Source organism: Mytilus trossulus, unplaced genomic scaffold (genome assembly GCF_036588685.1).
Source record: "Mytilus trossulus isolate FHL-02 unplaced genomic scaffold, PNRI_Mtr1.1.1.hap1 h1tg000110l__unscaffolded, whole genome shotgun sequence".
Taxonomy (NCBI): Eukaryota; Metazoa; Mollusca; class Bivalvia; order Mytilida; family Mytilidae; genus Mytilus; species Mytilus trossulus.
In genome coordinates this window covers 870,696-885,007 of record NW_026963297.1, presented here as the reverse complement: position 1 = coordinate 885,007, position 14,312 = coordinate 870,696, and the positions used below count along the sequence as shown (strand labels likewise).

The 14,312-nt window shown below is 34.1% G+C and overlaps 1 protein-coding gene across 2 annotated transcripts in view; it reads left to right on the top strand.

Annotated features, from left to right (window-relative positions):
• LOC134700057 (uncharacterized) overlaps nucleotides 1-14,312 on the top strand; it is a 76,637-nt gene that overhangs the window by 27,611 nt on the left and 34,714 nt on the right. For both annotated transcript variants that reach the window (XR_010103760.1, XM_063561434.1), the window contains exon 2: nucleotides 9,726-10,466. Coding sequence is in view for 1 of the 2 variants with exons in the window: in XM_063561434.1 (XP_063417504.1) it covers nucleotides 9,760-10,466 (707 nt within the window). In the remaining variant the exon portion in view is untranslated. The remainder of the gene's footprint in view (nucleotides 1-9,725; nucleotides 10,467-14,312) is intronic.

Below are 14,312 nucleotides of genomic sequence, written 5' to 3'. Positions count from 1 at the left end.
TCGAAAGGCCGACTTCGACAAATGTAACGAGCTCATTGATACTTTTGATTTGGAATTAATTAATTCTGAAAATAGTATGGATCAAAATTGTAAAAAAAATACGAATAAATTTCTTGAATATGTTAATGACTGTATTCCATAAAAAGAAGTAACTATACGACCAAATGACCATTCACGACTACTAAATGACTCCATCACGACTCCACCCCGACAACAAAATGAATACTTATTCGATAATTCCGATCAATTCTCGATATTTACACAATCTTTACTCGACTAGCTAGACCAAATCAAGTATTCGCGATCTCAGCCTGATCTCGACCAGACCAAATCGACCTGGGACCTTATTCACAAAGCATCCGTAAAGCTACCGCACCCGTAAACGTTGCGGAATGGCTGCGGAATTTGAATTTTCGTATTCACAAAAGTTGCGGTGATTTCGCATCCGTAAACGTTGCGGAATATGTCCGGAAATACCTGAGAATATTTACGGGACGTCCTGACTATCCGTAAACGTTGCGGAATCGGGCACTTGTGTTTATTTTAAATCATTTTATATTAATTTAAAAAAAAAATCATTACAATTTTAAACAAGTTTTACTTTACTCCTGTATATTTCTTTGCAATCATTTGTATGGAAGTGGATACTTTGTGAGATTCTCTAGTATGACCGTAAATGAATATGACGAATAAAAATTGTACAATGAAAAAATAAATAGAATTATACTTTAGTACGTTTGCTGATTGTTTATGGGTCGTAGGGATACTCGGGAATTGGTCAGGTTTGCACATTTTTAGTATAAAAACGTCCGAATTTTTTATTCCCTCCGCTTCGGAGTGGGCATTTATTGTTACCCTTGTCCGTCCGTACGCACGTACATCCCAACATGACCCTTTATAATGTTATACATGTATATGCTAGCTGGGGCATTATCAGTGTCCCATGGATACATTCTCTGTTTATTTGGTTATATTCAGTAGAAGGTCCGTGTAAAATCATACATTTAAAATATCTACATTGAAATAAAGCAATTGGATTTGTGGGCAAGGTGCATCTTCGCTAGCCAAGGGTTACGATCAAGGGTTCCGATCCAATTCCTAGGAGGGAAGTGGATCGTAACCCGTGGCTAGCGAAGATGGGGCAATGTGGTAAGATCTCAGAGATACAGGTTAATAGCTGTGACGGAGCTTGTAGAGTGACGAACAAGATGGTGCAGACAGCAACGGGCGCCGAACAATCTAGGTGAGGCAGTGCCTGACACGACGGCCACTGCGTGGGCAGTATGAGAGACTTAGACTAACTCAACAAAGAGGAACCCAATGCTTATAAAAATTCCTCATAGTGGACACTGATATGTCATTGTATTGCTCTTTTTTTGGAAATGACACCACAAAATGAGATTTGTCACTGGATTAGTATTTATTTTAGATAGCAATATACATAACTTTATCATCCCCATTTCAAATAAAATTCTTACAAATAAAGCGTTCTGTTTGTCAAATATATGTGCATTAGTATGTAATCAGTATCTTTTTTTATAGATATCCAGTAGTTGAATGGTTAAATATATTCATTTTCTTTTTTCTGTATGACAACAACCTGTATGTATTTGCCAACAAATATTGCAAAAAGAGGGCAAAGATGTCACATATTTCCCCAAAATTTTACCAAAGTTGAATATCAATCCCCTGGAGTGATACCTTTTCTGAAACAGTTTATGTGTGCATGTCTTTCTAACCAAAGTTTGGTAAACGTTGTGTGCCGTTTTTTATAGTTTGTTAAACGTTACAAAAGTAGAAACAAATGCATCGTTTGGTTAGAGGAGATTGAAATTTTGAGTAATTTTAGACAATGTTTTGATTTATGACAAGCAAGAACACGTTTAGATATTGATTTAATGTTAAAGTTACAAAGAAATGCATCGTTTAAACTAACAAACGAAGAACGACAAGCTGTAGACGCATTGTCAGCGAGTTTATAGTTTGTCAAAGTTTATGCAAACTTGCAAAAGTATGTTAGAAACAAATGATCAAAACGAGTGCTCGCTGAACAGTTCGTTACTGTATGAAAGAAATTCGCACCAAATTAAAAAAAATATTTGTCTTTCGTCTCATTTTTGTGTGAAATAACGTCAAAAAGTTCGAATGAAAAAAAAAATGACTGTAAGGTGACCTTTAGTTGTTATTAATAATTTCTGTGTCATTTGGTGTTCTGTGAAGAGCTGTCTCATTGACAATTGTACCACATCTTTTTTTTATGCCACAAACATTTCTGGACAAACGGAAAATACGGACAGACAAAACAGAAAATAGCCCATAAAACAGGTAACATATAATCTTGATGTTCTTATACACCAACTTTGAAAGATAACTTAGTCAGCAGCAGTCTAACAATGACTATTATTGCACAATTACGTTTAATTAATATTTGAAAAATCTACCGGTGCCGAAATTGCAGGATTTTCTTCCCTTCGGAAACATCTGAGATCATACCAGGTTTTGTTGGGTTACGTGTTGCAAAGTTTTTAGTTTTCTATGTTATGTGGACTGCTGTTTGTCTTCTCGTCGGTTACCGGTTTTCGCTATAGCTGTGTCGGTTTGTTTTCGACCTTTGAGTTTGATTGTTCCTTTGGTGTCTTTTGCCTCTCTTTTAGAATATTACCTCTCCTTGCAAAAGTAAAGACACGTACTGTACATGGAGAAATTTTTGTACAGTTAAAAATAATGTTGCCAATATATTTTTGCCGAAGCAGAGTTATGAGAGTAAATCGGATCTATACACACTTTTAGAGAATCGTGTAGCAGTCATGTGTTATCGTATATGGCCAAGTAGAGATCGAAGAGTGGTCAAATGTGGTCGCGAAGGAATCGGGTATTGGTCGAGTTGGTCTTGGATAAAATAAATAAACATGTCGCAGTGATTTGGAAGCGATCATTGGTCGAGTTAATCTGGAAATGATCTGACATTTGTCGAACAAAGGTCGAAATGATCGAGTACTGATTGGTAAAATTTTTGTAAAAGCAAATCACTGGGTTTGTACTTTCACGAATAACACGACGGGTGCCTAACATCGAGCAGAAGCTCTTAAATTTTTGGAGCACCTGAGATCACCCTGAGATGTATTTATATTACCCAGTCATAGCGGTCTATTGAGTCCGGCCAATTGAAACTGTTTTTTATGCCCCCGCAACTGAGAGTGTGGGGGGATATTGTTTCAACCCCATCCGCCCGTCCGTCGCATTATGGGAATATACAGTTTAAATCTTAGGAAGATTTCTCTTACTGTCTGTTTGAACATATATTGATGGTGTGCATGTGGTCAGGGTTTTTAGTTCTATTAATTTTTGCTCTTTTGGGAGGTAATTGAACTCATAGTCTTGGGTATAAGCAGTTGAATGTTATAGTTATTTTTAAATTACACTTTGCATCTGCAGGGGCAGCAATTGTGTCTCCCAGACACAATAATATCCCAGAGAAAGTCCTACATATATATACGTTGACTTTGTTATAATACAGTTGCTTTAGAGTGAACTGCGGGGAGTATCACTTTGTCTATTTTACATTTTGTTCTCATGTTGTGCTGTTACACTACTACAACAGTCCGATGTTAGTTAATATTTAGCGCTCACATACTAGTTAAACTCCGCCACGTGCACTTTCTTTATAAACTTGCCCCAAGTCAGGAGCATGAAGTTCAACTGTTGTCGTTGAATCATGTGTGTCATATTTTTTTTGTAGATTGACTATACGATGTGTTGAAGGCTGTACGGTTGCCTATACATGATTTCGTACATCCACTGCATTTAAACTCTGGTGGCAATTGGCAATCACACCACATCTAACTTTATTTCAACTTCTATGTTGCGTTTTGTATACTGTAACATTGTTTATCTCAGTTTGTATGCATTCCTCGGAGCCCTCTTTCCGGAAGCCCTAGCAAAAGCTCTTGGTCCGCGATAGAAAATTAAATACGAACTCATATAAGATAGCTCGAATTTCAACTCGAAATCTTAATTAATCTAAATGAGACTTAAATTCGAATCTTACTCAGACTCTACCTCAAAAAGTGACTCAGATTCAAAGTTGTAACTAGAACGCTACCTTTAGATGTGACTCAAACTAAAGTTCAACTCGAAACGCAATGCTTACTAGAACTTTAATTTTATAATGATGGCTTGAATTCGAAATCGAAGACTGACTCATAGTTTTCCTTAACAGTAACCCGAACTTTAATTTGAATTCTAATTCGGTTGATAGCTACACTCATAGTCCGTTTCTGTGTGTGTTTGTGTTACATTTTAATGTTGTGTCGTTGTTCTCCTCTTATATTAAATGCGTTTCCCTCAGTTCTAGTTTGTTACCCCGATTTTGTTTTTTGTCCATGGATTTATGAGTTTTGAACAGCGGTATACTACTGTTGCCTTTATTCATAGTATACAACATTATAATCTATCTAAAAATAAAACAGGGTTTTTCCGAATTGGTCACGTGGTTTTACCTCATCAAGTAATGGCATAACCACATCAAAGAATGACAGGACCACATCAAATAATGAAACAAACACATCATGTAGTGTAAAATCGTCAAATTGTGAAACATCATTACGTAATGTTAAAACCATATAAAGAATAGGCAGATCATCATTACGAAATAACAAAACCACATCGTGTAATGAAACAACTACATAACGTTAAGTCATATTCGCATTAAGTAATGTTTAAACCACATTGAATAATGACGCAACCACATTTAATAATGGTGAAACCACATTGAATAATGACAAAACCGTATTGAGCAATACCAAAACTATATAAAGTCAATACGAAACAATGTCGTGTAAAATCAAAATATCATTAAGTAATGACTATTCCATATTGAGTTATATAAAGCTTCATAGTTTTAATAAATGTCCAAGTAAAAGCCAATAGAGATCATAAAAGTATTTTTATCAAATGATCATGTCACTATTAAAACAGTAAGGAAGGAATTGACTCGTGAGAATGAATCGAGAAGAAAAACAGCAGTGTTTCAAAATAAACTTATGTACCGATCTGATAGTATCCACAGCTGCTGAAAATTTTCTTAAAAACAACTACAACTAATAAAAAGAGAATAATTATCTAGTTTTTAATATTGATTAATTATGTTGTACTGTTACACCACTGTCCTAGTATGGATGTGCCTGTCTCAAGTCAGGAGCCTGTAAATTAGTGCTGATCGTTTTTTGTTGGGTTTTCGTTCATTTGTATGGCCCCGCAACGAAGCTGTTGGTGCCATATAGTTTTAACCTTGTCCAAAATTCCGAAATTCCGTCTTTCCGTAATTCTGTCATTCCGTCATTCAGCAACAAACCATTATACGGAGTTTTTTTCTAAACGCCTTCAGATATTGGGCTGATTTTTGGTATGTGAGTTAACCATGATGAGTTACTGATCAAGTTAAAGTTTCCTTCCGCTCCACTAATTTTTGCCGAAATTACGGGCTTTGGACTTTGAGAAATTGTTGAAAATCACAGGTATACGGACTTTTTTTCTATACGCCTTCAGATATTGGGCTGATTTTTGGTACGTGAGTTAACCATGATGAGTTACAGATAAGTTTATGTTTCGTTCCGCTCCACAAATTTTTGCCGAAATTACGGGCTTTGGACTTTGAGAAATTGTTGAAAAATCGCAGTTATACAGATTTTTTTTCTAAACGCCTTCAGATATTGAGCTGAGACTACCATCATGTTAGTGTCCACATGCGTTTACACTGAAATTGCAGATTTTTCAACTTTTTGGGACGGGGCCATTCGTGCGGCTTTGACACATCTAGTTAAATATTATTTTGGCCGTTAGCATTCTCGGTTTAGTTGTTTTACATTTGCCATTTTGTGGCTACATATAGCTAACTATGCTGTATCGGCTTTGCTCATTATTGAAAGGCGCACAGTGGCTTATAGTTGTTAAAATGTCTGTGTCATTTGGTCTTTTGTGAAGAGTTGCCTCATTGGCTATCATACTAAACCTCTTTTTTGTACATATCACAAATTAAGTATATAAAATCCACAGACAGTCTAAAAAAGCAAGACCTTTTGTAATGTCAAAATTACAGTGTCTGTAGGACCGTACCATTAGTGGTCATAACTGTATAGCAGATTATATGCAGTTTCTAACTTTCTATCAAATGTAATGATACTTTATCTGCAAAAGATACGGACGCCTCCGGGTGCGGGAATTTCTCGCTGCATTGAAGACCTGTTGGTGACCGTCTGCTGCTGTTTTTTATTTGGTCGGGTTGTTGTCTCTTTGACACATTCCCCATTTCCATTCTCAATTTTATGATGATTCGTTTTTTGGAACATACATAAATAAATGTATATATTTGTATTAAAAGAAACAGCAGAAACAAGAATATGTGTCCATTAGATTACACATCAGTATCACATTTCTGTGTTAAGGTAGCTACTAAATCAAGGGTGAAATGCGATTCAGTATGTAGTCTTAAACTTTTATTTCTCATGCAAGATGTCTAGTTCAGACATTGTTACTGTTAAGAAGTATTTATCAAAGTCAAACGACAATCATATAAGTTTTTGTTCGTGCAATACAATTTGTGATTATTGCCGGATCCAAGATATTTGAAAGAGGGTGTAGTTCCCGATAATTGAATTTATACTGATGAGCGGAGCGATGCGAAAATAATTTGGACGACTATAATATAAATATTTGTATAGATAATGTGAAAAGATGAGATTTTCAAAATTATTTAGCAATCGAAAACGGGGGAGTACTCCCTCACCCCTGTATCCACGAATGCACATTTAGGTATACAGTGACAAAAACTTCGTCCCATACATCAGTATAGGTAAAGACGAAAAAGTACTTTTTGATAAATATATCAATGATATGAATGTCTGCCCAAATCAAATTATCTTCAATTAAAATATAGAAAAATATGTTTTCTTAAAATAGTCGAGTGCACCTTTTACATTCGGGTGTGTTGGAATCTACTTTGAACGCGAAAACTCTAAAAACAAAACAAAAAGACAACTTTTTCGCTTCGGAAATCATTATTTTAATATACTCATGCTAAATTTTGTATGGGTAGTTCTTCAAATCATAATTTGAGAAGAACTAAAATATAGGTCAAGTAAAATGACAAGAAATGATGGGTGTATTTGATTACAAGTTGCTAACTTACTTGTTCCATTATAATATGTGTGTCAATAAAATCCTTCAAAATTTAATGACAAATACTCAAAGATCAAAAAATGTAGTTGTGGTTGATTTTAACAGAAAGTTTATTCAAGCAAAAAATGCTTGTTCAAAGAGCAAAACATGCATGCAGTGTATTCTCCCCTCCGTCATGCTTCAATGCAATAGGACGAAATACGTTGAGTTAGGTCGGTTATGTCGAGTAAGGTCATTTTATTGGAAATCTCTAATAGGACAACATAACGTAATATTAGAGTTCTACATAAGACAGTTGTGGCGTTCCATATAATGTAGTTGTTTCATTACCTAATGTGGTTTTGTTATTTCGTAATGATGATTTGTCTATTCTTTATATGGTTGTAACATTACGTAATAAGTTCCAGATAAGACAGCCCAGCACTTCTATGTTGACATGAGTTATCATTGATATGGTCATACTTATAAATTAAAAGTGTAAACAACTTTGAAATATGAAATACTAAGACTTTTACACCTCAGGAATATAGTACATTAGCTGTATTTTACAAAACTTTTAGGAGGTTTGGTCATAAGTGCTCTTCAACTTCGTACTTTATTGGACTCTTTTAACATTTTTGTATTCGAGTGTCGCTGATAAGTCTTTTGTAGACGAAAGGCTCGTCTTGTGCAAATACGAGATATCAATCCTGGTAACTATGATGAGTTTATTTACAACCACTTGGTCGATTCCACTGCTGGAAGAGTTTGTATTGCCCTAGGGTATCACGAGCCCAGTATTCACCAATTATGTGTTGACATAAATTATCATAATTATACATTAATAGTTAGCACAACTTTGAATGTTTGAAATACTTAGGCTTTTCTTCATCAGGTAACGATTACTTGTTTTGTATTTTGCAAAATGTTAGGAATTTTTGGTCCTTAGTGCTCTTCAACTTCGTACATGTTTTTTTGTTTTTTTTAAGCAGTATTGAAAGTCTTAGATGAGTCTTTTGTAGACAAAACATCCTGTAAAAATCCTGTACCTAGGAATATGGCAGTTGTTATCTATTATAATTCGTTTATATGTATGTTGGCATTTGTTTTTGTTGCACGTCAGTGTGTCTGTTGTTTTGTTGTTTTCCTCTTAGATAGTTGATGTGTGTCCCTCGGTTTAAGTCTGTTATCCGGATTTGTGTTCTCTCAATCGATTGATGACTTTTGAACAGAGTATACTTATGTTGACTTTATATAATGTAACAGATAGTAAAATAAGGGTATGAACAAACATATCCGCTATGTCATACCTAATAAGGATAACCTTAACCGTTATCAAAAAAGACATATAAGTCATAGGGTTTTAGTAAACAACGTTTAAGTAAGATTGCAAAATGCAAAGATCATATCTGCTTGTTCATTTAAATTGCATGCTGACAAAATATATCTCGATGAAATATTATTTAATCATCATATCATCATATTATTCCAGTTGATAATGTGCAAAATATACCTTCGTTTTTTTTTTGTGAAAGCATATCGAGGCCCATACTTTTTAATTACGTTCGTTGTACAAATAACCATACAATATTTATAAGTCAATGAGGTGGCATCCATGCACAATAGATAATCAGACATCTGATTCTAGTTCCATAAAAAACGATATTGTGTAAGTTCGTTTTAAGGTCATGATAATGTGGGAAATATAAACCGTGTGTAGCATGGAATGAGTAGTAGTATTATTGGGATATGATTCCCTGTATTTGTTCCAGTAATTTTTTTTGCTGTAGACTATTCATTTACACAGGTTGATAGTACGGATAATTTATTTAGGGCTAGCTGTTTTTTCTCACTTTTTGAACACAACCTTTTTTGCAAATTACTGTAGGACAAAATTTACATTTTCATCATGTCCTTGCTAAGGATATTTTCACAGTAAGTACTAGTCCAGCCCATGCATTTCCCAAATCACCTTACGTGAGACAGATGAATAGAAATATCGTCATTTAGATTTTTATCCGATTGCCCGTGGTTCCCTTGCCAAAGTAGGGTGTCCGTTTTGCTTTGCGGGATGAGCAGGTACTTAGCCACGACCATCTTCGTTTCGGACAGTCTCTAAAACAGGTTGAACATAGTGTATGCATTGTGGATTTGTTCTTGTCCTTAACATGCATGACATGATTGCAACTAGATATTTATCAATCCAAATCAATCAATTAATTATTTTACCAATTCCTGTTTTCGCTTATTATGCGCTGTTTTAGCAAACGTAATCAGGATATCTCTAGAACTGTAAAATGTGCGTAAATTTATCAAAAAAAGAGTGCTTCAAATACAATCATCCTGGTGTTTAAAGTTAGAGTAGAACGGAATACAACCTTTGAGTTATGATATTAATTTTGGTCAAATGTCAAACACGACCAAACAAGCGCCGTCAATTTTTATAACTACACTGTCGACATGGTTGGTTGAAAGTTTGTAAATGCATAGTATATCTTTTAAGTTACTTAATGTATTTGCATATATTACTAAGAAAATTGAGAGTACATTACAATGACATTTTTTTTCAGGTCTTACAAGTAACGGAACAATTCATATTGCAACATGGAACGACAACATTGGTGCTCAACTTGTCTTATTCCTTTTGAGAATAAGTACAGTTTAAGAGGTCATCGTTATATCCATGCAAAACAACCACGCGTTCCTTGTAGTATATGTCCGTTAACATTTGCGCATTATAGTCAATTAGGAAAACATCTCAGATATATGCATTCAGATTATATCATCAACACGTTTGTTGAACATGCTGAGAGTATTTATAGAAAAAATATAACAGGCATCACACCTTGGATAGAATCTGATTCTGAATGGGCAGACAGTTCCGAAGAAGAGACTATAACGAGCAGTGAGGAAGAAGATATTTCGGAGGATACAGATTCTGAAAATGTGGAAGAGACCGTTGAAAACATTTCGAATGAAACACAATACATCTTAGCAACACATGTGAATGATGTTTCTGACAATAAAAATCATGTAGGCGAATTCGATTCGAAAGGAGTCAATACTAAACATATGAATAATTTAGTTGGACATACTAGAAATGTAAAGAGTTGTGGTGTTTCATTTCTTGTCGAATTAGAAAGGAGAAAAGCAGATATACATCATTTGAATATCACAAGAAACATTTCTAATTCAAAAGATAATTCTAAACGACACATATTACAGCAGCATATGGAGTCGGAGTTCCTCAGTACAGATTACAGAGTGTCTTTTCAACGTCCTCGTGATGAAAACACAGACCCTGATTTAAGGTGTGTAGGACACTAAAACATTAAGATACACCTTGATTGTTATTTTTACAACACCACTTCATTGTTTCCCTTAACTATTACGTGAACTTGTACGGTGTATATCATATAAGATAAAATGATCATTGGAGTGCCGCATGAACGGATCTCTACTAAACACGTATATATTATGTTTGTTTTTTATTCTATATCTTTCGTGAAGGATATACGTTAAGCTGTTAACAATAACTCTAAATCATAATATTTTACAAAATCATTTTGACATATCATTTGTCAACATGTGATTGTCAAATAATTTAAGACACAATAATGACTCTCTATGACTTTTAAACTTTAATATATAAAAACTCCTGTTATAGCATATTTGATTTAGGTTATTCAAATATAATATCTAAGTAAATGCACAAAAATGTAGACGAAAATAACAAAAAGGGTTTAATTACAACTGATGAATACATTAGACTTACAGATCGATAGTATAATATTCGCATGGTAAATCAGTATTTAGTTATGTCAGGATGGATCGCATGATACAAAAGTCTGCAATATTGGATCACATGACTACAAGTTTCTGTCTGCATCAATTTTGATTGTCAACATGTCATCTTTTAATACTAAATAGTGGCTCGTAACAAACTTTTATTAGTTTTGATACCTTGGATTACTCGTATATCACAATTATTTGAAGCATCAATTAAAACTGACCATATTTTGAAAATATTCAATTTTTATTTCAAAAATTGGCTCAAAAACACAAATTCAGAAGTATCGATGCTTTAGGAAAGCTTGTATAAGAAAATCACGTGCTTTCATCGACCAACACTGCCCATGCTTCCACTTTATTCTGAAAGTTAACATGGCCCACAAATTAGAGTAATACATCAAAAAGTTGTTTTGTGTCAAGATTGATTGTATAATACAGGTGAGACAGGTTTTGGAACACAATGACTACCAAATAGTGTCTGCATCAATTTCGTGTGCTCTTTTTATTCGAAATATTTACTCCCCTAGTCAGAAGCCTGTAATTCAATAGTTGTTGTTTTTTTATGTGTTACATATTTGTTTTTCGTTCATGTTGTGTAAATGAACAAGGCCGTTAGTGAGTTTAGTGTAAACATATTAATTTAAAGTGGATTGGGAAACAAGTTTTGCAACTTATATTAATCCCTTTCCACTTTGCGGGTGCGAATGCTGCCTTGTAGCGACATTAGCCTGCTCTTTTTCGAAATCTACAAGGGTGTCTTTAACGTGCAAGAGATATGGCTCCCACTTAACACGGATCAGCCATTTATCGTCCCCTTCCGACGGACTATCATCGTTTCTTCGAGACCATATTGGCAACTGGTGTCAAGGGAGAGCCGAAAATGCAGTTCCTGACGGGAATCGAACCAGGAACCTTTGTGTTAGTAGTTCGATGCACTAACCACGGCTCTCTAAGTGGCCGGTAGTTTTCTCGGTTGAAATGTTTTACATTGTCATTTCTGGGCCTTTTATAGCTGACTATGCGGTATGGGCTTTGCTCATGTTGAAGGCCGTACGGTGACCTGTAGTTAATACTTTCTATGTTATATGATATATTGTGGAGAGTTGTCTAATTGGTTATCATACCGCATCTTCTTTTTGATATCATAACCATAGTCATAATAGTCTTAAGACCTCGGACTGGATTGTATAACGAAAAATATTTGCACTTTATTTTGAAAATTTACATGAATGTATCATAAATCAATAATTTTAATTCTTATTATGTCAGGATTGGTCGTTTGATAAAGGTAACTATAATATTGTAACACAATGACTACAAAATGTTGTCTTCATCAATTAAGTGTGCCAAGATGTTCACGTTTTATTAAAAATATTGGCTTGTCAAACAAATTCAGTAGTTTTGATACCTCAGACAAGTGTAAATAACAGAATCATTTAACTGCACCAACCTAAACTGGTCGTATTTGCACTTTAAATTCATATGGACGCATACTCATGATGATAGATTACAATTTATTTTTATGTAAGGATGGATTGTATAGTAAAAATGACAGCAATACTGGTAGAAATAAGTACAAAGTTTTGTCCGCATTAATTTAAAGTGCAAGCAGGATTTCTTTTATTCAAAATGTTGACGCATCACAAAAAAAATCAGCACTTTAAATATATCAGGCTAGCTGACAACATAGTTTGACGGCAACATCGATAAAAGATATGCATATCAAAATAATATGTGGTATTATTGCCAATGATACACAAGAGATCAAATGACACAACATTAACAACTATAGGTCAACATACGGCAGAGCCCATACCGCATAGTCAGCTTTAAAAGGTCCCTAAATAAAAAAATGAAAAACATTTTAAAAAAGAACACAAACAGGCGAATTTATGTACAAAAAAGAACGAAAAAATAAATAAATGCAACACATCAATGACTGAATATTTATGTACTTTACAATGAAAAGTGTGAGAAGGTATCATCTGGGAATAGTGAACTGACTGACTCTGAGTATACAATGACGCTTTATTGTTTTTATTGTTTGCTAAATGTCAAGTGGCAAATATAACAATTCAAACCAGGACGAGTATATCTTATTTTCGAACGTCCGAGATATCGTAACGCGTGATGATTGCACAAAGTTTTGTAATTTTAATTTTTACTACAATCAAGTCGATGTCAAGCTTCTCCATAGAAGACTTTTTACTGCTCTTGGATTATTCAGCGAGGGCATCATTAACTTGGTAGCTTACGGATGTGTTCTAAAGTAAAATTAAATAACTCAAGCATTCAAACTTGATTATTTAAACTGCTAGAATATTAGTTAAGGATCAAAATAAGCTAAAAATGTTGATAGGTCATGGAGCTCCTTTTCGGGAAAGGCTAAATCGGACTTTTACCTTATATTTGCATTGTTATTATTTGGATCTCAAATCAAAAGAAAGAAAATCAAGAATCTGCTTGAATTTTGTCAAATGACCTTTTATGAGTTATTAAGTCTTATGTTGAAAGATAAACAGGTGTTATTGGGCAAAATATTTCACCTTGTATCGTATGTAAAAACACCAAGGAGTCCGAACATTTGACACTTATTCCAAAACCTCACCTAAGTACATTCTTAAAGCATAATGAATATAAATAAATTAGTGATTACTACTAATTTTATTCTATATAAACTATGATCGTATTGTTTATTCGAGTACAATAAATAACTTTACTCGTTAGTGACTCTTTTTGCATTTTATACAGCTTTTATCTTTTTCGTTTTTTATTTTCTTAAAGTATACATATAATAATGGATATCAAATTTCAGCATTTAAGATCCAAATATAAACATTCAGCTATAACAAAATGAAGGACCCTTTTTAATTGAAAGGCGGATAAAAAGGGTATCAACCGCATTGGAAAACTATTTTTATTTGTCTTGATATCAACGTCATTGTTTACGTTGGGTCGTTCCACAATTTTTTGTATAGTCTCTTTCTAGATATGATTTTATGCATTACATGCATTTTTCTTCGTTTTTCAATGGATTCTGTTTCCGGCGAAATGTTCAAAAGATGTCCGTATAGTGTCCGGATATATAACGTGTTGTTTATGAACTATCTCGTCAATTTCAGAAGATTCATAGTTAACGATTAGAAATGATTTCTGAAACGTCCGAAAAAGTGAACTCTCCATTACCATGAATGAAATATCTGTCACTGGACATTAACCTACCAGCAAAACAATCAGTCAACGAACATAATATACTATCATTCATTCAGTATAATCTTTCCAGATGACACCTGCATAATTTTTTTATTATCAAGTACAGATAAAGTCAGTATATATTAGTTAGGAAACTACCTACTTCAGTGACG